The 26,296-nt window shown below is 37.8% G+C and overlaps 1 protein-coding gene across 1 annotated transcript; it reads right to left on the bottom strand.

Moving 5' to 3' along the window:
- Positions 1 to 15: 15 nt before the first annotated feature.
- On the bottom strand, positions 16 to 1,147 carry LOC116176205. The gene is made up of 3 exons (XM_031494684.1): positions 725 to 1,147; positions 115 to 663; positions 16 to 50 (listed from the first exon to the last, which is right to left on the bottom strand). The coding sequence occupies exons 1-3, from the start codon at positions 807 to 809 to the stop codon at positions 16 to 18; spliced, it is 669 nt and encodes a 222-aa protein (XP_031350544.1). The 5' UTR covers positions 810 to 1,147.
- Between the last annotated feature and the right edge of the window lie 25,149 nt (positions 1,148 to 26,296).

The raw sequence follows: 26,296 nt of genomic DNA on the forward strand, positions 1-26,296 counted from the left end.
TATCACCAAACTATTTTATTGTTTCTCCTTCAGCATTTTCTCGGTTACATCTTTTACAAATCTTTGAGGGTGAATATTTACAATTTCTGCTAAAAATGAAAAAATCTCTTAAACATGAGTGTGCAACCAACTTTTTTAGTAACTTAAGATTTTGACAGAAAAATTTTCCTCTTGACAAAATGTTTTGTTCATCGAACAGACCGTCCTTGCAAAGATCATCCGCTACTTCATCCGCAAAGTCCTGATAGTACCAGTACGTCGAATAATCGCTTAGAAAATCCAATTTTTGATGTACAAAATGTACAGCGGAGAGGAAACGATTTACGGCTTCTTCGGTTAGCACTATGGAATTGAATCCTTGACTTATTCTTATACCCCTACTACCATTTTCACAGTCAGCCAACGTAATTTTTATACCGTACCCTACGAACACTTCATGTTCCAACTGGTCGGTACTTTTAAGCATGAGTCGAATGTTGTGCTCGGTTTTAATAGCGGAAATATCGCTCCATTCGGAAATATTAAAATGCAAACAACTTTCTCGGAGTGGAGGGCAAAATATCTGCACCACTGGCTCGAAACTATTCCTCAATGAATTTCCCACTTCTAGCAAAGTTGAGCAATCGAGAAACATGGACCATGTTGATATTAAATCTTCTGCTCCTACAAGAAACAACGGGCTTAATTAGTAGGGTCATAATTATTTTCACCATGATCATATTACCTGTATGTGCCTCGACTATCTTCGGGGAGGGATTATCGACCCAAGTAAGGTTAATATTTGGATCATCATTCCATAAATCATCCATAATGTCTGCTATTCTCGTAACTAATGAATTTTAATGTAAATGTTGTTTGCTTTTATACGCTAATTTGTAGGTATACCGCTTTAGCACTAAATTCGTAATACGCGGTTCGGGGGCTCATCATACTTAGGGGTCGTTCCCTTATTTCAAGGACATTGACCGAAGCATAAATACAAAGAATGTAATATTAGAATAATGCGTCTAAAAATAAAAATAAAGCATAAAGAAGATAAGATTTTTCGCACACGATTTAAGCGTCTTATCATAGCTGCTATAAATAAACACTATTGCGAGATTGCAGCTTCCCATCCTAATTATAATAACAAACAACTAAATTTCGCACCCGCGCCGCTAATGATTTATTGTAATGATTGTATTTTGTCAAAGCATATTCGAAAACCAATGTCATATTAGAATGTAATATTAGAATAATGCGTCTAAAAATAAAGCATAAAGAAGATAAGCTCATTTCCTTTCTAGTTAGCAATATGAATAATTATTTTTCGCACACGAGCGTCGTACGTATTATTTTATCATTTTAACGCGCTTCCCCGCCAAATAGCCCCTAGCCCCTAGCCCCTAGCCCCTATCGGCGACACACCCCCGCGTTATACCCTTCTACAACTCGCAAACATCTCAACGCTCTCCGTAGCGTTGTGTGGCTTGTGAGCTTATACGGCCTACTAGGGGCATCTACCGCTCCTACTGCTACCCCATACGATTTACCCTCTACGTCCCTGCAATCGCGCTCCCCCCACATTCTAACAATACTTGAACTGCTAAACGTTCATATCTCAAAGCCTCGCTTAGCTCAGATGGTTAAGGCGGCAGATTCGTAATTCACGTATCGTGGGTTCGATTCCCAACGCAGATTGAAAAAAAAAATTTTTGTCTATAGCAATCACGTGACCGATGAGGCGGGTCCAAAATAACATCCAAGATGCATAGGGGGGCGTGCTCGTCTCTGATTGGCTGTGACGTCACGAGCTCGTCTCTGATTGGTGTGACGTCACTTCCTGCGCCAGAACATACATAGGTATTGGTGTGACGTCACTTCCTGCGCCAGAAGTCACATTGGTCATCTACTAAGTAATCTTTGGATTATGGACAGTCTTAATGAAGCACAAGATTCGCGGACACACATACACAATAATTCAAATTCTTGAAAGAAAATTAACACAATAATCAAACACGCGGCAAATGAGGGTGAAAGACGTATACAATACCCCTGTGCGCGATGGACGTGGTACAAACGTCAAGCGTACGGAAACATCAGAAACTGTACGATAGGCTAGAGTACGTCACAAGCGGTAAGTTTCCCTCTCGCTCATCGGCGTATTGAAATGGATTGCGCGTGCCAATCTTAAGCGCGGATACTGCAGGTGAGTGAGAGGGGAAAACTAAGAGGCAAGCTCTCTATCGCGCTTGTATTGGTTGCGCTGCCACAGCAATGTCGATTGTATGCGACCAACAGAAACGCGATAGAGAGTTTGCCTCTTAGCTTTCCCTTCTCGCTCGCGATTAGCATTTCCACGCGCAGTCCATTTTTATATGTCGTGATACAGACTAACATTGTTGGTGTCTCTATTTATGCCAACGGTTCTCGTACCTTGAATTTTGAATTCCTTCCTTAAACAAATCGAAACCAATTAACGGAGCGTGGCAACTCTACAAACCAATCAATACTTTCCTACAGGATCCTCTTTTCAGTCACGTAGGCAAACCAACAAATTTTTTTCCGATTAATTGCATCCTTATTTCTAGATAATTACATAAAACTTTTAGAAAAATAAACGAAATGCCCAATAAATTAAATCTGAACTGTCACATAAATGCTTTAACAAAACAAAATTGGAAATATTGAACATGAGAGATAAGATTTCTCTAAACTTTACAATTCTAGGAAATAATATTTTTAAAACGAAACAAATAACTGATCCAAGCTAGACACGCAGTAATAATTTTTTTTGTTCATTCGTAAAAAAAACCAACCAGCTTAATTAAACGAATTGAAATGAGCATTTGATTAGCAATTAACAACCCGTCATTACTTCAGGCGACTGAACCCAAAATAACAACGTCCCTCATCGACATTGTTTACACAGCAATATCAATTTGCCGTAGTGGATATATACAATATACATACATATGTAGTTTAAGCTTTTCTGGTGTCAAGGTGCGGATTTGTTGAATAATCGATAAGAGTTTATGAACTGCAGTGCGTTTAAAACTACTGAAACCTACGTGTTAAATTTTGCGCAATTTTGGTAGCAAGATTAATAAATCTAATTTGTCGCCGGTCAAGTTTGTGAAAGAAAACCACTCGTATACCGCTCTCCCGAGAATGCAGCGGCGCGATTACAATGTCACATATTTCCCAATTCGAGTAGAACAAATCTATGTTGCCGAGGAGAAACTCTGAAAGAGACCCACCGAAATAGGGCGTCTCAAATTTGCTCGCAGGGCTTCTATAGCTTTCGCAGCGCATTTCCACCAATCCCGAACTTATTTTTATCTTATCTATAGTCTTCTAGTCAAACCGAAACGGATTTAACGAAAAACCCGTCTCCACTAAGGCATATCCCACGCATTTTAGCGTCTTGTAGTTGTTATTAAACCTACTCTCTTCGTATAAAGCGGTCATATACAATATGACACATTATAAAATGCGAAAAAATTCGTTCCTTATCGCAGGTGACTAATCTTTACCAATCTTTTATGGTGATGGCGCCCCGATGTCTGGGATACTCGTTACAAGTATAATTATGAATGAAGACACAATATTTGCTCCGCTCGGACCTTTACCCTTGTAACTTGTGAATCACCCTATTGACTTTTCATCCCGAATTACGTTATAAAAATAAAAAGTTGATCTAATTGAATTTCGGTGAACAATGAGCATCGAAAGCCATTTATATTAAGCAATTTTGCATATTGTTCCTTTACACATTGTATACTCTTTATACGGGAAAAAGGCTTCTCATTTCAAACAAACATTTTTTTAGAAAAAAAAATAACCCCTTTGCGTATTACAGGAGAATACCCAAAGTCTATGCTATACAAGAGAGTTCTATGCCGTAAAAACCACAACAAAGCAAAAGATCATTAATTAAATACACACAAACGATGTTAAAAAATTCACAAAAGCATGTACATATGAAGCATATACCCCCTACAGGTATGTTCCCACAGGTAGCTATGCAGTGATGTTAATTAAAATTATTGTTTTTATCTTTGATTGTAAAGTAGCCATATTCCAATGAAAGGTCGTGTTAAGGTGCCTGCGAGCAATGTTCCTGGTATGTATAAAAGGTTAAGTATTACATATAGGGACTTTCGCCTGTATTTTCCATTTTCCCATCCCTTCTTCGCCCATAAATAAACGTAAAAAGCGAGAAATTTAATCCATAATCGATGATTTTATAATTTATATCGCCGCGCGTCTTAACAAACCGCCCAACTGTGCATACCCCATCGATATACACTTTAGAAATTGAAATGAAAAACACGAAATGAGTTTCCACCTTTCCATTTTAGATTGAATATGTCGCTTTGAATTTCGTATCGTAACTGACGTTAAGAAAGATTGTCATCTTGCATTTTGCCGTAAATTTGATTGTTTTACCTTTGACGCTTTCCACTTTTGTCGCCTTGAATTTCTACCATTGAGTTGAGAGTTTTATATCTATGGTTAATATCTCCGACGCTTTAAATATTGACGGAAGTTCGATTTCAGCCGTAGAAAAAAGTTTACATTTTGCTAAACAACGTTCACTTTGGCGTATCTAGTTTGGATTATTGTAATGCAGGATAACATGTACATTTCGCTTTCATAATGCATGCAACTGCACGAGTTTATTGATTTATATGGCGTTGTTAAATAAATTCGCCCGCATAAAAATTACAAGAGTTTGTGTACCAGGGTTACTCCCGTCATACGTTTATGTGTTAATTTTGTAGTGTGCAATGATGGAAATTTGCTGTCGGCGTTTCGAACGGTTGTTCATTATCAATTTAGTGGTAGTTATTAAAAAAAAACGAAAAGGTTTTCGCCATAAAAGCTAATACCGTACCATCTGCGGTTAAAACAACCGAAATAAGTTCATCGAATTTTGAGATTTAGTCAGTGGCGTAACTTCATTTTAGAGGCCCGTCTTCAAAAATATTTGAGGTCCCTTTCCTTATATCAGCAATTTTTAAACGATGTTAATCTGTATACAGGGTGTCAATTTTAAAACTTGTAGTCGGCCATATTTTCCAACCTAAAGAAGATATTGAAAATCACGCAAAACCATTTCGGGGGTATCGAAGGGGAACCAGAATGAGGTTATGATTGACAACCCCCACCCCCACCCCCTTAACCCCCCAGTTCCCTCTCTTCAAAAATCCTAAATGGCACCTCCAATGATACTTGAAACACTGAAAAATGCTTTCCAGTGGTACCAATAAAGTCAACATTCATTAAGACAATTTAACTAAAATTTCATAATTAACACAAAAAACATTAAATGTTGACATTGAGGAATTTATGGCAAAGTGACCAAGAACTTCAACCTGAGCTGCTTCATTAAGCCATCTTGGTTACTTTCTTTTTTTATTGACTTAGAGTGCCGGGTGACCCAATAAGACCGTTCCTCGGCCATACCTCGGGAACCGTTCGTCGTATGATTTCGGGGTAAAAAAATTATTGAAGAATCACTGGAAAATATTTTCAAGTTCTAAAATTGACCACCAGAGGGCGTAACTGCCATCTTAAATTTTAAAATTGCATTTTCTTTAAATTTCGCGTAATAAACTAAACATTCTTTTTTCACATTTTTAAAGAGAACCACGTATATCTATCATTTTCGTAAAAACAAAAACTCAGTTATTTCAAAAACAAAGATGGCGTGGGGCGTTTAATTGTTTTCGCAATAACCCGCTTTAACTTCTTAACCGATTGACCGATTGTAACAAATTTGGTATCGTTGAAAAGAACATTCCTTGGGCAACAAGAATCAACCAAATATAGTTAATTTAGTTGAATCCTTCTCCGCCAGGGGGCTAGTTTTGACACTATGATCCAAAATCCTAAAAAAATCAACAAATCAAATGGAATGATATGACTGTTTCTTTATGAAAAAGTAGCCAAATAAAACCCAAGAGGCCAGTGAAAACCGTTTTTCAAAATCTCGTTCCTAACCTCAAATATAGGGAAAATGAGATTAATTAATTAATTAATAAAAATTCTTAAATTGTATCTTACATTTACTTTTTACATATTTCCGGTATTTGTCAATGGCGCGAAAGAAAAGAACCCTACACTTTTAGGTGGGCCTTGGAAAATTAAACAAATGAAACACGATTCAATATAAAATAATCTGTAATTTGTAAATTATTGTGCTGTGTTTACATTCAGAAAGTGCAGTTTTTTGAATTTGTAATTTTTCTAAAATTCCGATTTCTAACCAAGAAGCATTTAATATGCTAGCCCCCCTGGCGGAGAAGGATTCAACTAAAATTAACTATATTTGGTTGATTCTCATTGCCCAAGGAATGCTCTTTTTAACCATACCAAATTTGTTAAAATTGGTCAAACCGTTAAGAAGTTAAAGAAGGTTATTGCAAAAACAATTGAACGCCCCACGCCATCTTTGTTTTTGAAATAACTAAATTTTTGTTTTTACGAAAATGATGGATAAACTGGTTCTCTTTAAAAATGTGAAAACAAGTTTTTCAGTTTATAATGCGAAATTTAAAGAAAATGCAATTTTAAAATTTAAAGTGGCAGTTACGCCCTCTGTTGGTAATTTTTAGAACTTGAAAATATTTCCAGAGATTCTTCATGACCGATTTGCCCAATAATATAATATAATATAAGTCATATGACGAACGGTTCTCGAGATATGGCCGAGGAACAGTCTTATTGGGTCACCCGGTACCGCTCAACGTGTGGAAATAATTCATTTATGGCTCCGAAAATCGATCATCTTTTAGAACAGCTAGAACGTTTAATGAGAGACATCCCGGGAGTAATGTAAGCCATGCCTGTGTTCAAGATTTGGTCGCTAAATTCGAAGAAACGGGATCTGTTATCATTAGTTATTACTGTTTCGCCTATGCAAAGGTGCATTTAATTTTTTTGAGAAAATTAACCATTTCTGTCGGAATGTCGAAAAAAGTTCTCAAGCGGTGATATGTGAAACTAACAAAACTTCAAATAGTATAATATTTGTAGCTGAAGAATAACTCTTTTCAATTAACCCGAGTTTGTTAAAATCGGCTCGGCCGTTTCGAAGATACATGGTGTTCTTTACGGAAACCTTTGAATACCCCCCACCACTTCATTTTTAGAGACACAGGAAAAATTGTCAAACAAAAATTGTTCAGATTATCGTCAACTTCAAAGACCGGGCATCTTTTGTTAGGTAACCCATATAGTCCTGAAATTTTTGTGTGTGAAATTAACAAAAATTTTTGTGTAATTGTATTTATTGTGATCTAAAAGGAAAGGAAAAATTGTTAAAAAATTTTTTTTATTTTCTGATTAGACAAAATTCACTGTCCTTTTAAAAGGACAGTAGGCGTATACGGTATGATGATATAATGAAACAAGAAGACAATTCAAAGCCTAAATAAATAATAAGTAAGTGTACTGTAAAATTGTTTTTATCACAAATATTAGGATTTGGTGTGATAGTCATAAAAGCAGTCCTTTGGGTGAAGAGCTACGTTGCACTTAACACACATAAAGTTGGCCTTTTTGTGGCATACAGTGCATCTTGTTTGATTTTCTTTATGGTTTCCAATAGTTCCGTTGTAACAGATCGAAATGCCAAGTGATCTAATTTTCCACCATTTTTTTTGTGCAGGTACCACGAATTTTGTACACTCATATCAATAGTATGGCAAAACAGAGAGAAGTACCATTTCTTCCCGCGAATTGAAATTTGGTATTGGCCGATGTTTTGATCACTTCGATCAACTCCTCCCATATTAGCGTTGTAATGTTTCACAATATTTGGCTGATCAACATAAATATGTTTTTTGTGTGATTGTGAAAACCGTTTCGCTCTTTCTAAGGGAAAAACCCTACAGGCATTGGATGCTAGTGTAACGGCACTATTGTCGTTCCATCGACAAATAACAATCTTGTCGTCTGCCAAAACATATTCATAACTGCCACGTTCTTGTTTCTGGAATTGCTGTGCATCTGTGAGAGGTGAACTAGGTATTCTGTTAACCCTGATAGTTCCAGTCGCTTTGATATTTCTGATTTTCAATTCGTTTAGTAGTGATAGAGAGGTAAAATAGTTATTAAAATATAAGTGAAAAGGTTCATAAGGTAGGGATTGTAAAGCGTCCGCACTCCGCACACTGCAAAACAACAGATGCTCCTAATCCTAAATGTTTATATTATTCGGGTAGGGTTACCGAAGATCCTTGATACGGATCAAAATAAAAAATGTATTCCAGTCTTGTTGCTCCAACCCAAAACTTGTAGCCCCAACGAATTGGCTTGCCTTTTATGAATTGCTTACTGCCATGACGTCCATAATAAGGCACCATGGCCTCATCGACACTGTGATTTTCTTCTATTGGCGCGTATTCTAAAAATTTATTATTTAAGTGATTGAAAAGCGGTCTCAATTTCGAAAATTTGTCTTTTGGGTCCAATTTAGTATTATCATTGCAATGAATATTGTTCATGATACACTGGAATCGATCTCTTGATATTGCTGAACATACTAGTTTATTATTAGAGTCATCACACTTTTCCCAATACATACGTTTTCTGGACACGGAAGAGTACCCACTAAGCAACAACACGCCAATGAAACAATATATTTCTTCCGATTTGATATCACCAATAAGGTTTTTTTGTTTGATGTAGAGGTTAGTGAAGTCGGTAAGGTCACGTATCACAGTATCATCAAAAAATAATTTAAATATTGTAGCAGGTGACATACTGTTCGCTGCAGTTTGTACTGGACTCCACTGTTCAAAGTTCGGCTGAAGATCTTGTTTAGTGTAATTAAATTTCTTGACCAATTTGGGTTTTACGTTCAACAAACTTACTTATCGGTATATCATCATCGCACTGTCCCAATTATCACTTTCAACATTTGTTTTATTTTCTGCCGTTGCTTCAGCACGAAGTTGCGAACCAGGCAAATTGTTGATTTCAACATGATCTTCATCGCCAGAATCTTCATCCGTGATTGGATCATTGGCGTTGTCGGGGGGGGGGATATGACAATACTATCAGGGACGTCAGCATTATTATTTTCAATTTCCTCTAACATTTCTGCGAGGGTTAAAGGTTTATTCCAGTAACTGTAATCAAGATTTGAACTCAAAATGTTATAGATGTCGATAGTCCTACTGTCCTTTTAACAGGTCAGCCCACTATAAACGCCCCCCTAGGACTAAAGAACAATATAAACTGTCTAATTGGTATGAAAAGCAACTCTCTAATTCATTATCTTGATGTTTAATCCCAAGGTTACGCAAAAATTACGAAATAAGTAAACATTACTTACCTTCAACTATCCATCGTCAAGGAGCTAAAGAATCCCGGCACAAAATTATCACCAAAACTTTTTGTAAACAGCAACAATGACTCATCCACGCGCGTTAATGCATTTAAGGGGTTCTAAAAGACAGTGTTGACCACATTTCCATCTCGCGGTGTATTCGGAAATAAGTAATACAGTTACAGATTCCTTGCGTCCTTTTAAAAGGACAGTAGGACTTTAATATAGCGCAATTCCCAGAAACATCACTTTTTTAGATTCCAGTAAAGTCACTAAATACAGAAAGTACCGCAATCCATTGGGCTCGTGTGTTAGAGAGAGAACGCATGATTTTTGCCCAAAAATGGCGGAAGTTACCAGATTCTAGTAACTTTAATGTTAGGGATTGTTCCACCTGTTTGGAGATATCTGTATATATTTTTATTAAACATGACAGTACTATGAAGATAGGTTATAAAAAATTACAGCTATTCAAATTTTATTTGTCAATTTTTTTAAGTTGGCAGCAAATTTGCCCAAAAATGGCGGATGGTTGCGGTACTTTCTATATCTAGTGATAGTCATTTCAGAAACTTAAAAATGTTTTCCAGGTTTTGCTCGTGGCCGTTTTAGTAATAAATTTTTTTACCGTAAGCCTCTACGATGGATAGATTCTCAGATACAGTACCTCGCATGCTTAGTTGGCCACCCTGTACAATCGCATGATAAAAATGAAAAAATAAAGGTATAACGTGAATGTTTATAATATATCAATTTCTTCTAAATTATATAGACAAATAATAGACAAATAAAAGGAAATAAAAACTGCAAGATGAATGCCATACAACCAGAATAGTCTTGTTCGCACGAATACAAGAAAATTAAAAATTTGCAAGGAGGATTGGAAAAAAGCCTGGGTTTCAAATAAAGAGAGAAATATGAAAGAAATCCATACACTATCATGGCCGCAACCGGTCTCCAAGGAGCTTCCACGTCGATAAGACAGTGTGGGAAGTCTTTATATTTAACACTCCCAACACTAAATAACGATTTAAAACTGCTAATCAACTTTTATTTTAATAACATTGACAACTCTCATTTCTCATCGATTTTAATCTCCTATTATTTCGTCGTCCTAGAAACAAGGATCATTAGTAGCGGACTACCTGGTCGCCACAACAGTATATAGGTGAGGTGGGCTGTTGTTGTTTAGTCACCTCTTACGACACGCATCAGTATCCTATGCGGTAGGACGCTACACGCGTATAAGGTCAAATTAAAGAAATACCTTCGCGGGCTCCAGTTACACGTTTCTCAAATCTACAACAATTAATTAAAATGACTTTTGAAGGAACGCTTCAGTTTTCTTTAGCCACAAGTAAAGACAAATTTCCGTTCCGATTATCCCCTTGTTATCCAAACTTCTTTAACATTTACTTTATGTAATCATGGGCGCAATGTAAATGAGCGAGACATCTTGGGGTGCGACGCTAAGTCTGTCCCAAATTGGGCAACGAGGCGAACATTGATATACTGCTTATGAAACATTAATTTTTATTTTATTTTAACACGTACCTAATGCGGTGTTTGGGGTATTCCACAGTACATAAAGCTTTTAGTTATTTTTACTTTTACAAGAGAAAATCCCTCTTTCTTGTTACTTTCAGGTTAATCCGTTCTTATAAAAGAAATACTGAGAATTATCCCACCGTGCTTTGCATAAAATTGTGTTGTTGAAATATTTTTTTAAGGACCAATGAGACGAAAGTAAATGTATTGTTACTTAGTGGGACATGAAATCCAAGTTGACGCAGAGACACAGGTAGCTGCTGTGACTTACTACTTCCCTGTAATCTGTTTTTTGATTGACTGAAGACAGATATGCGACAATGCTTCAATTACACAAAGAATCCAAACGTAACCTAGGTTCCGAAGAGCACTAAAGGAACATGATCACGGGATTTGATTTAGTGAAGAAACCGAGATCCGAGGATCAAGTTCTCGACAACAAAGACATGGGAGTTGCTGTGGTCGTTGTAAAACCAAACAAATTAATTAGTTAAAAGCAAGAATGAACGTTGAAAGCTCATAAACCCAATAATTAGTGATAATTAATTATTTACTCTGATATCTCAAGTTAAGTGAGTAATTTTACTAATGTAGCAAAACGTTCACTGTTCACTCAAACACGCACTTTGTCACTATGAAAAACAAACATTTTCAAAATGTGATTGACTGCTTTTTGCAAAATGTTCGTAACGGACAAGTGACCATATCAGTCACATAATTTTCCAGTTTTCATCGCTTTATTTGTACAATTCACGCATTGTAGGTGAACAAATTAATAAAACCCGATCAATGTTTTTGTTGCAATTACGGCACTGAGTTAATGAAACGTTTTATTATTCAAAGCTCGATTACTATGAACACGCGTATATTTGCTCCCCGATAAATGACACAATTTTAATTCTATTGACTAGCGCGAAACCGGCTCGAATTGCAACAGCTACGTGTAATGTCCCGAATAAAATTTAAATTAGCCCTCTTGCTGGTTCCCTACTTAATTGTGAATTTTAAAGTCGTCGAGCCAAGTCTAATGCTATTAGAAACGATATACGCGAACGAATACCATTTCCAATAATGTAGGTACTGGACGACGCATCGTTTAATTTCAACAAACCTTACACCAATTTATTATTAATTTATTTAAACAATAGTCATAAGATATAAAGGTTTAGTACCTACCTATTAATTTATATACAGTTCATTTTATACAGTGTGTTCCACAGGGCCGTTCCTAGACACTTGATCGCCTGCGTGACAAAATGAAATTGCCGCCACTTTTTCCTACTTTATAGAATAATCATGCTTTATTTTATGCTATAATTTAAAAAGTAAGGCACTAACAATAAATAAACATTTCATTCACAAAAAAGGTAGATATTAAGTATAATATGCAAAAACAGAAAAAGCACAAAACCAAAATTTCGCTTTCTGCTTTAACACTAACATGAACCACCGTTCCGTTCTTGTGTCATTGACGATCGCAAATAATTTTATAATTTTCAATCTTTAAAATTACCATTATCCTGTAGCGACCGAATTTTGATAAAGAAAAGAAATCGAACGTACGAAGTATCTTGGGTATAATCATATACAGAGTGACTAATAAAGATGGAACCAAAGCGCTGGTGTGAAATGTGAAAACGGTTGGAGATATCGGTTTGAAAGTTTTAAGCCTTAAATAAGATGTGTTTGTGCATATTCTAGCATGAAAAGAAAATGTCTGTCCCGTAGGTATGGTTTTTTGGCACGGCCGCCATTTTGTTTGTTTTAAATGGCAACATAGGTCTTGCAACACATCGTTGGAAAACTTATTTTACCTTACGAATATGCAATAGGAAAAATATGGTTCCGCAAAACTAACTAATTTATTAGAGCGAAATTGTGGATAAATGCAACAAGAATTTTTATATTTTTTTGAGTTCCACTACATTTTTATCAATTTTCGTTTATTAAAAATTGTATTGCATTCTCTTTCTAGAATTTTTAATCGATAAACAATCTACAAAACTGTTTTCGAATTATTTGCATAATTAAATTTCAACTCAACCAATATTCGTTTAAAAGTTAGTAGTTAATAATTTTTGCGTAACCGTATTTTTCCTATTGCATATTCGTGATGAAGGTAAAATATGCTTTCCAACGATGTGTTGCATGACCTATGTTGCCATTAAAAAAACAAAATGGCGGCCGTGTCAAAAAACCATACCGAACAAAAATTTCCTTTTCATGCTAGAATATGCACCAGTGATCTTCCTAAACTGGCTTCAATTCAGTTTTAGAAGCTTGGAAGCCCCGATTTGCCTAGGGGCCCTGTTAAAAAGGTCCTTGGCTGTTGGAGTCCCGTTGCTTGTTGCCACTGAGCCGCATAAACGGCCAACTACAAGCAAAACATAAAAAAGCAACGCTTACCTTAATGTAAACCTGAGTTGAGCCACTGCTCTCTGTCTGTGAGAATAACTTTATAACTCTTGGGTCTTACAGCGCGGATCACAACCCTTCTTGCGAAGAGGGGATAGGATCAGAAGGTTTCCTCCCAGATCCGCTCGTGCTCAAAGCTGCCTAGATCCTTCTACTCGTTCCAATTGTTTAGCTGTATGGAAGCCTTCGCAGTCTCCGCCTCCAGAGCTAAGTATAATTGAGAGTTCAAGCCCCCCATGTACAACCAAAAGCCCTTTTACAATCTACATGCCCATAGACATACAATGGCCTTTTTGCTTATTCGCTCAATGAACCCTTTCGAGTTCAGGGGGAAGTCTATGATGACTCCCAAATATTTATTGACCCGGCCAGACCCAGTTCACGTCCTCGAAGAGCGAGTCCATCAATGTCCGCTCTCGTTGTATTCGTAAATGGAACAACCTCGGTGTTTTCGGAAAGACCGTGGCCACTGCACCACCTATCCACCTGTTCCAGAGCCCCCCGGGGCTTTCAAAAGGGCCTTACGCAACATGGTGCGCGTTTGCATCATATCCAACCACAGGAGGGGGCCCACTATGTGACATTTATTTTTCTTAATTTTAATTTATTAATCTTTATGGACAAGGTTCATCCTTATTGTAGGCAACTCAATTTTCTTCGTATTCAGCATTCAATGCAGCCACAATGCACCTCGACTGAGGCTCAGTGATGTCCACCTCCGCGTGTGATAACGAAACGATGGCCACCCTGAGCCCCGCCGCAGCGACTTGCCCATACGTGTTGCTGCATCCGTAACTTTATATGCTCCAAAACCTCTAGCCTTCTTCTTAAGCTGCCGTGAGCCAGAGCCTGGAGTGGTTCCTTCCGATCTGAGACGCTTGGTCTGTGACTTCGCCCTGAGCTAACGACCCAGATACAGCTTTAGGCTGTGGCGCAGGGCCCACTTGAACTGAGGTTTTACCCTCGAGCCGGCGCTTCCTGGCCATCACCTTCTGTGCGTCGGTCCCATTCTTCTTGTGACTAGGAGCTGGTCTCCCACTAGATCTTGAATAAGAACCTGCGTTGGAACCGTTACTGGGCCCTTTCTGAGGATCCGGTTTGTTGGTCTCCTCTGACGAGGAGCCTGGAAAAGGGTTTGTTTGATTGAATAACCGCCCATACATTTCCCACGAGTAATACGGAAATGCGGTATCTCCTGGGCAGAGCCGCTTGTCCAGGACTTGGCCGCCAACCCCTTCCCGAAGGAAAGGACCCCCGCTCGGAGGTCGCCCGGTATACGAGGGACACCGTTATCGACACTGCGCCCCAGTGCCACGCACTCTTTGGCACGGTCCCTAACACCTTGACTTGCCCTATTGTATTCTGCTTTGGTTGTGTAGCGATCAGTGAGCGGGCAGATATTAACCCTTGTCCTTTTCAGTCTTCGTTCTTCCCTTCCGAGCAGGTGAATTACCGTAGCAATTTCATGGTGCTTACTTTTATTTCTTTTGCAACGGTTTTGATCTCGACGTCTTTGGGGATGGCTTTATTTCTTACATACCAGGACCCGACACGACACCTCAGAGTTCGTTCAGCTAAAAGTACTGACTGCATCACTTAACTGCTCACAATCACTCGAAGAATTGAGGTATTTTTATGGTAAGCGTCAATGTTATTAACAATGGTGCAGTCAATCACTGCAGGCGCCGGTGGATTAGGTTATCTGGTTTATTTTTGTCGATTTACCTCATTTAGCTTTATTTACGCGCGTTACATTTTCTCATCTGTAATTAGGCCTTGTGTTGTTTGATGGGAATTAAAATCTATTATTATTATTATTCTTTCTGCCGTTATTGTTGTTATAGGTGACAATAATTTCCAATTCGCACAGATTAAACTTTATTTAAAGTTATATAACTTCGAACCAAAGTGTTTTTTTACACTTACTGTTTTGATTTATCATATTTGCTCTCTTTGTTTACCTTTTGAATTGGAAAGTCATTAAATCAACTGGATCGCGGGTGGCTCGCCGTGAATTCTTCTAAAACAAAAAGTCCTGTTAATTCTCTCATAAAATAAAAAATCACCCTGTGGTAATTCTTAGGGTCATTGACCGTTCGCGGTTCGATACAACCGCTTTAACGGCGTTAGACGCGAATTGTTCAGTGCAAACTTACGTGCAATTCACTTAGGCTGTTTTGACCGCTCAACATGAACGTTCTCATGGCTAAACGTGCATTGCCCCACGACTTTTTCTGAATTGCCAATCTCAACTACATTTCATTTTTAGCATATTTTGCTCAAAATGAAAAATTGTATTGGCTGCACTTTGGCGTCCGTCCGTCCGTCACATGTACTACTTCTACACGACTGAACCCATTTGGGCGATATGGGGCTCATTTGAAAGGGCTTGACGTAAATATTCCGTGCGTACCGATATTTTTGGTTTTGCGCAGAGTGGAACATTTCGTTTAACGCATGCGCGATGCCAACTTTTTTATTTACAAGGGCACTTAATTAAAATTTGATCCATAGGCATTCTCCGAAACTACGTAGATGACCATAGTATTTGACTACTGTACTAAGGTGAAGGTTGGCCCCGCGCAACCTCATAAACATGTCTTTGAGATTCTTGAGGTGCCCTTCAAACGTTCGGCCAATCACAATTACATCATCCATGTACACAAGGCATGTCTTCCAAGATAAACCTCTCAAGGCCAGTTCCATTAATCTCTCAAACGTTGCGGGGGCGTTGCACAAACCAAAAGGCATAACCGTAAAAAAACCATAAACCGGGCCTATGCTAAAGTCTGCCTTCTGCCAGTAGCCGCTTTTCACTTTTCATATCTAGGGTGGAAAGCCATTTAGAGCCCGAAAAGTGGATCTAGCGTGACGTAGTCTATTTGGGGCAACGGATACTTTTTAAATATGGGTAATTTTCATGGAAGTATCGTTTGAGAGAACATTTTTGGCTACCAGACCATTGGAGCCAGAAAAGTTCAAGCACTATGCTAAGATTAATTATTAATTTTGTACTTTCAGTAGGTCCTTAGGCATTTTTTAAAAACAAATTATAGTAATTTCCTTCTTGCATTGTCTTGTGCTGTTGAAATGTGCATATAATCACAACACACATTCCTAATCCTAATCCCCATTCCTAATGTGTGATTATCCAAAACCGATATTGAAGGACAGCATGTAACTTTACAATTTCTTGCGTTAAAATGTGCAACACCCTGTAACTAATAGCCTTCAAATGCAGTTACTGTAGACACAAGTTCGTATATTCATCTGTTGCCTAGTCTGATGTACATTTCTTTTATTATATCTTTGTAGGATCGTACCTGTTATTGAATACGTGCCTCATAAAAGATAGGTAGCTATATACATGTAATTGAAGTTGGTCGCAAATTATAGATACAAACTACGATGAGCCAGAAGGAGGTTCGCGTATATTTCATTGTTTTATATGGGAACAAAACCTCGCCTCGGGATATAATACGCTCTAAAGTCTGCTCTGATAATAAATTCACGATAAATAGTAGGACGCCTTCCAAGTTCTCTTGGTCGGTAAGACGTGTAAACACATTTGGTTACCGCACCAACTTCGGAAACAACTTGAACTGTTGCAAAATTATATACAGATTCCAGCATATTATTCCTGCAGGCAGTCGTTTTTTTGTTCACGTTTGCACTTCTTTTTAGTAACCCGCTTATTGCTCAAGGTATTTTAGCTGCTATAGGTACAGGAAACCCTCCCAAAATTATGATTAGTTAACGTGATGACAAATACTAATAAAAATAAGTGGGTAAATGAAAGAGAAATAGTGTGTAACTCCTCTTCCTTTAAATAAACCGTCCGTCTTCCTTTACAATGTTGTCTGATAATATTTCTTGACAATATGGATCTACGCTAACATTAAAAAAAAAGGAATAATAATCATATTGTTGTATAAACAACGTCATGTAGACGCTATTTAGGTCTGAAAACCGATAATAATGACTAAACCCCCTGTATATGAGATAGGTTCAATTTATTGAAGTGAAGCTGGGGGTTTATTTTACGATTAAGCACAGAATTAGTTTATTTCACTTGAGTTTGTATTTCTGTATTTGTGTTTACTTTTAGAAGAGTCTGTAATTGTATAGTTTTTATTTGTATTTTATCACTGTTGTAAATTGTTTATTTATATTTGTGTATTTAATTGTAAAATGTAAAACATCTGGTCAAGTTTGAGTATTTTTATAAAATGTTACATCTGGTAGTTTTGCGATTGGAAGTAATTTAATTAACGCACGTGCTTTGGAGCTGATAACGTTGATGCAGCTGTTCAGCGATGTGCGCTTTATATCGGCGGAAGTGGGGACGCGTTCCTTTAAAATTTAAAGACGGTTGAAAACGCGTGTACGCTTATTTACGCTATTCGGGTAGTCCGTCCGATTTGATTGATTAAAGACCCAGTTTGTCTTTATGATAATAATTTTGTGCAGAAGCAAGTTAACAAAAGTTGTGTGACAGGTTGGTCCATTGGAAAAGGTCTGTCAAGTTGAATAACATTCAGTTTAGTGTACTGTGAGGTCTTCTCTCTAGGTTCCCTTACTATCAAAATTAAAAGTTCGTACCGTCTGTATAGCCACCGGCAATTCGTCATTTCATCCATCGAGTTCATGTTGTCATGAAGATGTGTGTTAAACAAAAGTGAAGTTCAGAAACAACAGCGTTTGTGTATGCAAACTGTTGATTTCGATTATAGAAAAAAAAACATTAAGTAATTTTCACTATCGCCCGTATGCGTACGGGGTACTATATAAAAGTAAACTTCTCTTTATTTTAGGAATTTTGTTTTAATATTCATTTCATGTGTTTTAGAATACATTTTTGTTATTATCAATCAAATAACTGTGAGTTTATTCGAACCCATTGTGCGACGGGGATGGATCCTTTATGCCAGATTGACTTTCTCGTATCCAATATTGTATATAAATATGACTAACCGATACACGTTACCAAGATTTTATTTTGAAGTCGATTGAGTCCCTTCAAAGGGAAAAAGAAGCAGGCAGGTAAGTGTTTTGATTTCTACGCGTTTCCTACTATAATCATTCACGTACTTAATTGCAGAGAGTTTCTACTGCCCTGTAGTTACAAAGAATCGGTACAAGAGGGGATTACAAATAGGGAAAAAGTTTGCTTCGTACCACGGACTTATGCTACATGAAATACATGACCATGTAGCCATTGAACAGGAAAAAACCTATCAGGACCAGACACTTGAATGGTCTGATAATAATGAACAATGGGTTATATCGGGTATGTAGAATTGGCACTGCCTTAGGGTTAAACACAAAATAGGAGCTTGAGAATCTTCCACAGCGGTAGTTCATGCTGGGTAAAATGATCATGGTAACTTCGTAGCATTTATCAAGGGCTGAGCTCCACTCAATTTCTAACTTAATTCTCCCCGTATGAAATTGAGAATGTGCGGGGGAGTAAAAAGAGTACAAATCAATTCAATTACAAAACAATTTATTGAAGCAAATGGCAAAAATAAAAATGGCGCCACAATGGGATAGCGTAATACACAAATATTCAAATGTTCAAAATTGTAAGTTACAATAATTGAAATCTCCCAGTCTAACAAAACTCCAATCAAGAATGATCGATTGAATTGATTGCTTGATCTTCAAGTTTCCACAAAGAAATTGATGTTCCGAACACAAATGCGCACGTATAGGCCAAATACAAGTAAAACATAAAAATGCAACGCTTACCTTAATGTAAATTAGATATCATCCAGAGAAGTGAGCTCAGCTCCCGGATCCATAAACCTGCAAACAAAAGAAAACTCCCACGTCGCAGAATTTGGAATGCAATGAACTGAACCTGAACAATGCTTACTCGTAGTAAGCTTCGATCACAAGTACGATACCGACTCGGCCAACCTCTCCCGCGGGAAGTGGCGGGCTACCATAACATTCGCGTGTTAAACTCGACCATAACAGAGTTCGCAAAGATAATAAATAGGTACTGAAGGTAACAAATTAATTGAAGGCCAGAGCTTATAACCCTGAAGGAGCAAAATAATGATTAATTGTTACGCTAAACAGTTACGGAAGTTGTTGCATGGTTAATGATCGAATCCTTGATATCAAATCTGGTGCATGACCCAATTCCAGCAAATGTCGACTACTTATCAGCAGATGGAAAGGCTGTAAAGAGGTGTTGACAGGTATAGACAACGGTGAATTTACCCCAAGGTTACGCACTCGTACCTACGTCGACAGAATGGTAGGTAAAGCATCTCTCAACTTAAGCTGGTCCTTACAGTTGCATTAAATTCAATCCGTTAAACTGGTAACAATTAAAATAGGACTTAAACCCAAAATTTAAACTAGACTTGAACCCTAAAAGAAAATCAAAGGTAACCCTCTTCCTTGATAACTTTAAAATGTATATATTTGTTTAAATAAGATATTATATATTATATTATATAGATTGTTGGAATGTGGATAGCGAGTCACATTGTAGATTGTAGATCAAGTGGGTTAGAATTGTCACAATTAATATAGATTGACAGTTACACAAGTTTTGTATTTCCTATCTTTATTAATAAACAGTTAACGAGGCTAATTGCAAACTCTGCTACTCCAATATCTCATATAGATTAATGCAACAATGGAATTTACAATGTGGCAGTGATATCGGCCGAACCTAACGAAACATACACTTCTAGTGGATGCAATGCAAATGGCGAACTTACGAAGAAGCAAAAACAAATTAATAATATTAATATCCTAACTATATCGGAGTTAAGGGTAAATACATCCAAACGGAATCCCTAAATTAAGAATTCAATCGCCAAAGAATTATAACATATGAATGGTGGCAATTAAAATTCCATGCGTTTTCAAACAAACACCTCAGCTGTTTAATTAAAAGTGAAGTGCACTCTGTCACAGTTCGCAATCGAAAAAGGAAGACGAATGTGTGCAATCGATAACCAACGCGCATTGGTACAATGGGGGTTTACAGTATAGTTGAATTCCGTAGTTCCATAAAACCATAAAACATTTTTTTGGATAGTAAAAGTTTATTTAAAAACAGAGGCTGATTAGCAAAAAAATAATGAACATGTGCGGTTTTAAGGGTTTATTCAAAACGATATGATTGTGGCGGGCTCTGTGACGTAATAAGCCCGACCAATCAGCTCCTGGAACCATTCAGATGACATAACGAATATTGCAGGAGACTGTCATTTGTAACTTGCGTCATCTGTCATATGCACTTGTCACTTGTCGTTCACTTTCGCGCACAGCCGTCTATAATTACAAGCCGTGCTGAGAATTATGGCAACACTGCATGGTAGGCCGATTTCGCAATTCAACTTGACAGATTTTGTGTGTATTTTATATGTGTTTTGGGTGTAATATTCCAATTTACCTGTCTTAACAGAGCGAGATTCCGACAATTTGTGTTACTCCGTACGGAATGAACAGAAGTTATTATTCAGGTAAGTTGCTAAACGAAATATATCGATTTGTTTTCATAACCTCTAAAGCAGGCTACTCGTTACTGGACCCTTTAGAAGCACTTGTATTTGTTCAAAGTACCTGTACAAGCTCAAATATGACCTACACGCTTCGTGGTACGTAAGTACGGTAAGTGTTTATCATGAAAAAATACAATTAGTTTGTATTTTAGGTATTCTAGCACAGACATGTCAAATCGATTTTCTGAAGGAACCTTTCAACTTATTCCCAAGAGTTCATGGTACGGGAATTTGAAGTCTACAGGGCTCCCCTCTTTAAAAGCTTCGTACCTACACCCACTGGAGTAGCGGCTGGCTTAAAGTCTGCCATTCCGAATCACACCTGGTCGTTGATAAAACCTCGCTGATGCACAGCGATTTACTGTCCTTTTACCGAAATTAAGTGCTCAAGCGTGTGCTTCACCTCGACCTGTTTCGACAGAAGTTCACCAATTTCGGAGATCTCGAGGGAAAACACATTATGAGGCAGTTACCAATATACAGCGTTCCGAATTTTAAAGTCAAATAAAAATGTTATTATCCATTTTTGTAAATAAATAATATATATGCACAATTGTAAGCTGCCTAAGTATCTTTCTTCTATATTAAAACCGCCAAGGCGAAAGACAGGAGAGAGGAAAATGCCATTTTTCAAGAGCAACAAGACGCCATTAAAACTAAATCGGCCCACCGATTGACTTTCGAACAACGTTGCCAAACTTCTCAGCATGGCTTGTAATTATAGACGGCTGTGCTTTCGCGTTAGATGCAGTTAAACATGCCTCTTAAAACGTCAAATCACAGCCGTCTATAATTACAAGCCGTGCTGAGAATTATGGCAACACTGCATGGTAGGCCGATTTCCTAATTCAAATTGACAGATTTCAGGTGTATTTTATGTGTGTTTTGGGTGTAATATTCCTTTTTACCTGTTTTTACAGAGCCAGATTGCGACAATTTGTGTTACTCCGTACGGAATGAACAGAAATTATTATTCAGGTAAGTTGCTAAACGAAATATATCGATTTCTTGTCATAACCTCTAAAGCAGGCTACTCCTTAGTGGACGCTTTTCAAGCACTTGTATTTGTTCAAAGTACCTGTACTAAGCTCAAATATGAGCTACACACTACGTGGTACGTAAGTACGGTAAGTGTTTAACGTGAAATAATACAAGAATTATTTTATTAGTGGGTATTTCAGATATTCTAGCACGGACATGTCAAGTCGATTTTCTGAAGAAACCTTCCGACTTATTCCCAGGGCTACACGGTACGGGAATTTGAAGTCTACGGGGCTCCCCTCTTTAAAAGCTTCGTACCTAGACCCACTGGAGTAGCGATTGGCTTAAAATCTGCCATTCCGAATCACACCTGGTCGTTGATAAAACCTCGCTGATGCACAGCGATTTACTGTCCTTTTGCCGAAATTAAGTGCCCAAGCGTGTGCTTCACCTCGACCTCTCGACAGAAGTTCACCAATTTCGGAGATCTCGATGGAAAACACATTATGATGCAGTTACCAATTTACAGGGTTCCGAATTCTAACGTCAAATAAAAATGTTATTATCCACTTTTGTAATTAAATAAAATATATGTACAATTGTAAGCTGCCTAAGTATCTTTCTTCTGTATTAAAACCACCAAAGGCGAAACACAGGAGAGAGGAAAAATGCAATTTTTCAAGAGCAACAAGACGCCATTAAAATTATATCGGCCCACCGATTGACTTTCGGGCAACGTTGCCAAACTTCTCAGCATGGCTTGTAATTATAGACGGCTATGGTCAAATCCGGGAAACGTCAGACCCTCGCACAAGGTTGCCGGCTCACTTCTACGTGATTGGTTGTAGGTTTGTGACTTTAGACAGAAGCGTTTCAAATTCGGACTAAAAACACAGCTTTTCAATAATTTATTTTGGGCTTGGGCAATAATTTTCGCAAATAAAAATTGAGGACACACGGGTCTTTTTATTTTTAATGTACTTTGCGTAGACCAGAAGTAAAAAATGAAGCCGGGATGCATTATCATTGTAGGTACTGGGATAACAAAAATCCATACTAGTGTCGATAGACGATAAGATCGTACCAAATTTCCGCAAAAATATCAGCTATTCTTGGAAATCAAATTATTGGACCGATAGAGGTGCCATAGAATGCCCGCCATGCGCTTACTACTTGAGTTTGCTTGATTTCTTTCTTTGGGGACATTTGAAAATGGTAGCACTTGGTAATGTCCGTGGATAATTTCAACACATCCTGTATTATTGCCTGTGTGCCTGTGTGCAATCAAAACGTGAAAAGTGGAAAATAACCAGACCATCCAAATTTGCTGTATAACAACAGAATGCGCCCAGCATTAGGTATCGTGTTTATGGTAATTTTCGAATAAATACCATAGAAAATTACAATTAGCGTGCGAAAAGTAAAAGTTTACACACATCATTATTCGGTTAATTTGTGCTTTCACTCGCGATGTGCAAGAAAACTTTTATTACGGCAACGTTTGTGCGCGACAACTCTTTCTTTGCGTTTGCGGAAGTAGTTTCGACAGGGTCACAAACTTTCCAAGAGTTTATATTAGAGCGGCGGATCCTAGAATGCACGTAATCACGTGTATGCAGTACCCAATCCGCGTGGGACCTGTGGCATTACCATTTCGCGTCCTTTACTAACAAACCCGTTTCGAGTGAAACAAAATTACTACACTCCCACTCCCGCTCGTCTACGGAACGTGGCAAAGTTGGCGAAACGAAAACTTTGTGCGCTCATTCAGTCAGTTTGACGTTGTTGAACTTGTGGTTAGTTAAATATGAATTTTTTCGCGGTATCCGTACTTTACGTCGCCGTCTTCGTCGCGGCGGCGAGGTGCGATGACGAACTTAAAGTTGAGGTTGTCAGCCGTCCCGAAATTTGTGATGTCAAAAGTAAAAAGGGGGATACTTTAACCATGCATTACACCGGTACACTCGTTGACGGTACCAAATTTGATTCAAGGTAAGTAAGTTGATAAGTAGGCGTTTCGCGCGATTTGCTTCCGTTTGATCGGTGATAAATTCGCGAACATGTGGTCGGAAAACTTTTGAAAATGTGACGCGTGTCACAAACACGACGACAAGCGTGAAAGTCGCACCAAAATCGAATTGTTCCAGTTTAACTCGAATATTAATTTTAACGAGTCGAATTAATTTCGACCTTTGCGAAAGAGCGCGGGTAACCGGCTATCAAATACCTACCTGCAGTTTACGTCTTTCTATGAAATAAGAAAAGTTTGGAAAAGTTAAATTTTCATATCTCGCTTCGCGCTCGCATTTAATTAAATTTTAAATTTAGAACTTTGTCAGTTTCGTTCCGTTTTGTTTGTATCCGTTTTCCGCCTATGGACTTAGCTAACTGTATTTTCGGTGCCAATACGTTATACATATGCTCCAAGTTTCTTCATTCTCAGAAATTGGAAGCTAAATTCAACGTAGCCGAGATATTGGCCATTAACTTTTGGGGTTGTCGAATGATAAAAGCTCTAGGTATCAAGATTTTTATTCCAGTACGTATACTTTCACTATCTAGCAATGTCAGAGATAGTTTAAACTAAAAATAACTTACGTTGATAAGAAAGTGTAAATACGATTGTTTCCCCGAGCATTTTCTTCCCATTTAAATTGACCAATAATAACACGATTCGGTAAATTTTGTCCAATCACGACAAAGGGAGGCTATATTATACAGGTTAAACCACTTCAGGCCAGTTTTTCATGTTGCGATAAAACTTATGTGGTAGATAACTCTCCTATTCGAATCCGGTTGTTTCCATGGAAACTAAATGTCAGATAACTTTAGCTGAAACAAAGGAAATCCAACGTGTATGAACTTTATGGATGAAAGAATCGGATATCGATGGATCCTCGGACATCCGTTGCTTTCTTTGAATCGATATTTTTTGACACCCAATGATTAGTGGATTTTGTATACCTATTATTTTGTGTATTAGGTAATATCTAAGTATTGCCATTGTTAGCTTAATGCCAGTGACGTAACTTCATTTTAGAGACCCGTCTTCAAAAATATTGCTGTGTGCACTGGTCCGTAGACCAGAAAGACCGTACACAACACACCAAAACAAAAACCTAGCTAGCTCTTTACGTTCGCTTATTATCCCAGCCCCAGCACAAAACTTGTCCCCAACACAGAGGAGAGATTCGCATTCGACTCTTCTCTCAGTTAACCTGTTAACTTCTAACAGATAGTGAGTCAGACCAAATACCATAAACTTGTAATGTACCCAGGCCAGCCGCGAGAGACTGCTCAACTCAAGATTTAAATTCAAAACTTTCGCTCCCAAACTAACTGAACCCCATGGCACGTGATCGTCTAGACAAAGCTACTTAACCTGAATAACAAAATAATAGGACCACTTACTACGTTGTGTTTTTAAGAGTCGCTACAAGATATGTGTTGCTTGTCGGAATGAGGATCAAGTAAGGAATACAAATAAAACAAGTACCTGCTTTAAAAACGGAGATTTAATCCAAATAATTCTCATTGCAAGATTAAATTTAGAAAATGGTAGTTCACCGAGTACAAATATAAAAATAGGCTGGGAAAAAAAGAACTAACCAAGAAAAAACCCAGCCAACAAATTAATAATTGAACTTTATAGTAAAATTATTTGTCTGTAATGGCATGAATGCAAACAGTACAATAAATTCACATAATAAGTTTGGATATTGGATAATCAGTCCAAATCCCATACCGAGTAGTCTTTAGTTGCTCTGGTCATGACATGTCAACATTGTATGAAATCGCTAAGAGTTGGCCTCTCAGAAGAGCATTTCACACAAGAAGGATACCCCAATGGATACAAAAAAAACAAAGGGCACAACGGGAACACGCCGTACGCTTTTAGCAGATCCCTGCGCAAGTGAGGTCGGGACTTGCCTGCGCCCTCATGTACGACTAAGCGGGACCCCAACTCTTTCATTCACACATCTCTAGGGCCAGTCCAACCCACTAGTTATAAAGTGCCGGGTTATAAATTACCGAACTCCAGGCTCTCTGCCATGAGTACTGACAGTAACCGATCAAAAGACAAATCATGACATAACAAAAATAACACAGCAACCATCGGCAAACTCGCACGCATACATAATCATAAACAAAATATACAGAATTTATGTAGGTGTTGACAGTTGACATATTTGCACTGGCATAACAAAGACTGACACAAAACCAATATTCGGTCACTACATGTCAGGGATCGACTAATCGGATTGATTAGCAATATCGGCAAGATGGCTCTTTTCAAAGACACAAAAAAACATTAAAAAAACAAAGATATATCTCTGCGTATGTCCGTTCTGAACTTTAGCCAGCCTCTGCTGTAGTTCTGTATACTTGTATTGAATATCGCCCCTAAGGGAACATACAGTATCTAAATATAAATAAGAAAACGTAAATCGGTCAGTAATTCATGTTGCCAGCGCTTGGAAAACAACATATTTATGTAAAA

Source organism: Photinus pyralis, unplaced genomic scaffold (assembly GCF_008802855.1).
Source record: "Photinus pyralis isolate 1611_PpyrPB1 unplaced genomic scaffold, Ppyr1.3 Ppyr1.4_LG7, whole genome shotgun sequence".
NCBI classification, from domain to species: domain Eukaryota; kingdom Metazoa; phylum Arthropoda; class Insecta; order Coleoptera; family Lampyridae; genus Photinus; species Photinus pyralis.